Genomic DNA, 2,975 nt, shown 5'->3' with positions numbered 1-2,975 from the left:
TATATATGTATATATAATAAAAAAAATTAAAAACTGAAGGACAGTGACCGCCACCTCCTCCCTCCGCCTCTGGTACTAATGATCCTTAATAGTTATTAAGTTTATTAATTCTAGTTTAAATTAATTATAGTTGTTAAGTTTCTTTGGTATGTACACACATCTCTACTTTCGCTTTTCCAAAACACAAAATAAGTAATAAAAGCAACCGAAGTCATCGGATTTAAAAATATATTGGCGTGCCAAGAAGGAAACACATTGCAATAAAGAAGATCCCTTTCATTTGCTTGGAGAATTGAACAATCTTAAATTTTTAAGAGGATTTGGGGAAGAGGGGCCCTTTCATTAAGATAACAATTAATGTATGCTAGTGACTACTTGGAAAAGGCATTGGAGAATGCCTTGAGTCACTTCTTATATGGTATATATATGCATATCTCTTGTTCACAACTTCCATTCACGTGAAAATAAAAAGTAATGAAAATTTTGTAGCTAACAGCTTTTTGTCATCTTATGGTGTTACCGCAACATTCAAGGCCAAACCAATTGTTTTAGAAATTTGTTAACCAAAAGACATAAAACAATATCAAAGTCACTTTAGAAATTTCTCCTTTTTCTACTTGTTTAATTTGTGGCTCAAGCACATCAATAGGTCATTTTAAATTTCAAGTCAAGTTTTATAATGAATTAATTTACATTTATCAATTTTTTCAATTAAATTCAATTTTAAAATGAGAAAAGAATAAATACTATGTCAATTTTGGTTTTTAAAAATTATACTTGGTAAGTACTACGTGCACTATCATTCTATAAAAAAAATATCATTTACTAATTTATAAAAGATAAAAGGAAAAGATAATGAAGATGTAGTAATGAATAAAAGCAAAGGAAGTCAGCGGATTTAATAATATCTTGGTGTGCCAAGAAAGAAACCAACTAAAAACAAAACACAGAGCAATAAAGAAGATTTGGGGAAGAGGAGTCCTTTCATTAAGATAACGATTAAGAAAAAATATCTGTCACTCCTTATATGGTACACATGTATGTCTCCTGTACATAACTTTCATTTACCTTAAAATAAAAAGAAAATTGAAAATTTGTATCTACCAGCTTCTTGTCATCTTGTGGTGTCTACTGATAATGAAAAATAATGAGAATTGTTTTTGTACATACGCGCTTTTGGGTCTTATGGCTGCTTCTTGCTGCAAAACTAGTATATAAGCATTGTGTCCATGCAAGTTTTGAAGCAGAAGCACGAGCAAAGCAATAGCCAAGATTGTAGAAACTTGATAACCAAAACTATCATGGCTGTCGTTCCTGCCGTAGCACTAGCAGTACAACATACCCCGGGTGTTTCAGTACCAGGGTGGCAGCTTCATGGAAATTTGGTAAGCAGAACACACGAAACTAGAGCCCTGGTATCTACACCTTTCCAATTTCATAGAAATTGGCGTCCTCTTATCTACACCAAAAGACACAAAACTATGGCCGCTACTGTTCCAAAAACACCACAATCGGCGGCGAAGAATCCAGAATACACGTTTGTCAATTTTACCAACAGTTCTGGCCAAACTCTAGTGCTAGATGAGCACGTCATTTGGAAAAGGGCTTCTGGTCTTCCAACACCAATTCATAAGCCGTATAAATTTAGCCACATAGCAGAAAAATTATCGTATCACAGGTTAATAGGTTCAGTTGTAGGTCTTAAGTTCCATATCCGAGACAGCAACTGTACGTTGATTGTTGCCTGGAGCCACACAAGTGTCTCGAACAAGGTATTGTATGCGTAACATAGTCATACAATAAATTAAACCAACTCACTCTATTTACAAGTTTGAAATAATTAATTAATCTATCAACTGCATGCAGGTGTATGCTGAGATCCTTCCAGCCGGCATTGTTAAGGATTGGAGTCAAATCAAAAAAAGTCTTGCCTACTCGAAAAGCCAATTCGACACTTACAACAACAAATCCAAAAGCCAACATGGATACAGGTGTATTCTTGAGATTCATCCAACCAGCGGTACGCCAACAGTGAAGGCAACATTTACGAAGGCACTATAAGAACCGCAGCCAACAGAAGAATCGTGAGGCTGTCAAAAATAAATAATATGCGTGCTGGGAGGGTGCAGTACTAGTACTATCTACTACTACAATAAATAAATTTGACAGCCAGCATACAACCACTACTGCATGCTCTCAGTTTCTTAAGTATTTATGTAAATCCTTCGTGTGTGTTTGTTATATGTCAAATATCCACCTCTGAATTAATTGAAAAGCCCTTCATGCCATGTCTATATATGGCTATATGTAATTTTCCATCATAATATGGAAAACAAAAAATAAAAGGTTTTTATATTATTTGACCCCCTAATGTTTATTGGTTAAATTATAAAATTAGTCCCTATACTTTATCAAAGCGGTGGATTTAGTTTTTATACAATAATTTATGTAAATTGAATTTTAATATTTTTTAATTTATTATTAGTCCAATTGTTAACAATATTAAATTTTTTTTATTGTTTATGTTGATGTGATTTTTTTTAGTAATGTTACATTTTTTATCAATTTCACAAAATTTTTTTTCACTGTTTTAAATTATGAAGCATAGAAATTTAAGTTTTCTCTATCTCACAACATTTTTTTCTTAAATTTCAAAAATCTATTTGTATTTTTAATGTATATCATTTCTAATCATATTTAAAACCATTAACTCACATTGAATAAGTTAATGTCTACAGTTATAAATTGCATATCAATGCTTAATCACGTCATATCAACATTATTATTGCATCGTTTGTAAAAATGTCACTTCATCATTGGTATGTCATTAAATTCAATGTCAAATCAATAAAAAAAATCATGTACATGTAAATTTCCCTATATGTCACCTATTCACCAATTGAACTTTAAATTCTTCTATCACTCTTCCTTTACATGTGCACAAGTAAACTATCACATTTGTATTTCTTTAAAGT

The 2,975-nt window shown here is 32.0% G+C and overlaps 1 protein-coding gene across 1 annotated transcript; it reads left to right on the top strand.

Annotated features, from left to right (window-relative positions):
* LOC108663713 lies at positions 1,249–2,329 on the top strand. Its single transcript, XM_018129027.1, has 2 exons — positions 1,249–1,772; positions 1,867–2,329. The coding sequence occupies exons 1-2, from the start codon at positions 1,302–1,304 to the stop codon at positions 2,059–2,061; spliced, it is 666 nt and encodes a 221-aa protein (XP_017984516.1). The 5' UTR covers positions 1,249–1,301; the 3' UTR covers positions 2,062–2,329.

The sequence above is a fragment of the Theobroma cacao genome, chromosome 10 (assembly GCF_000208745.1).
Source record: "Theobroma cacao cultivar B97-61/B2 chromosome 10, Criollo_cocoa_genome_V2, whole genome shotgun sequence".
NCBI lineage: Eukaryota > Viridiplantae > Streptophyta > Magnoliopsida > Malvales > Malvaceae > Theobroma > Theobroma cacao.
This window is presented reverse-complemented; position numbering and strand designations above follow the sequence as displayed.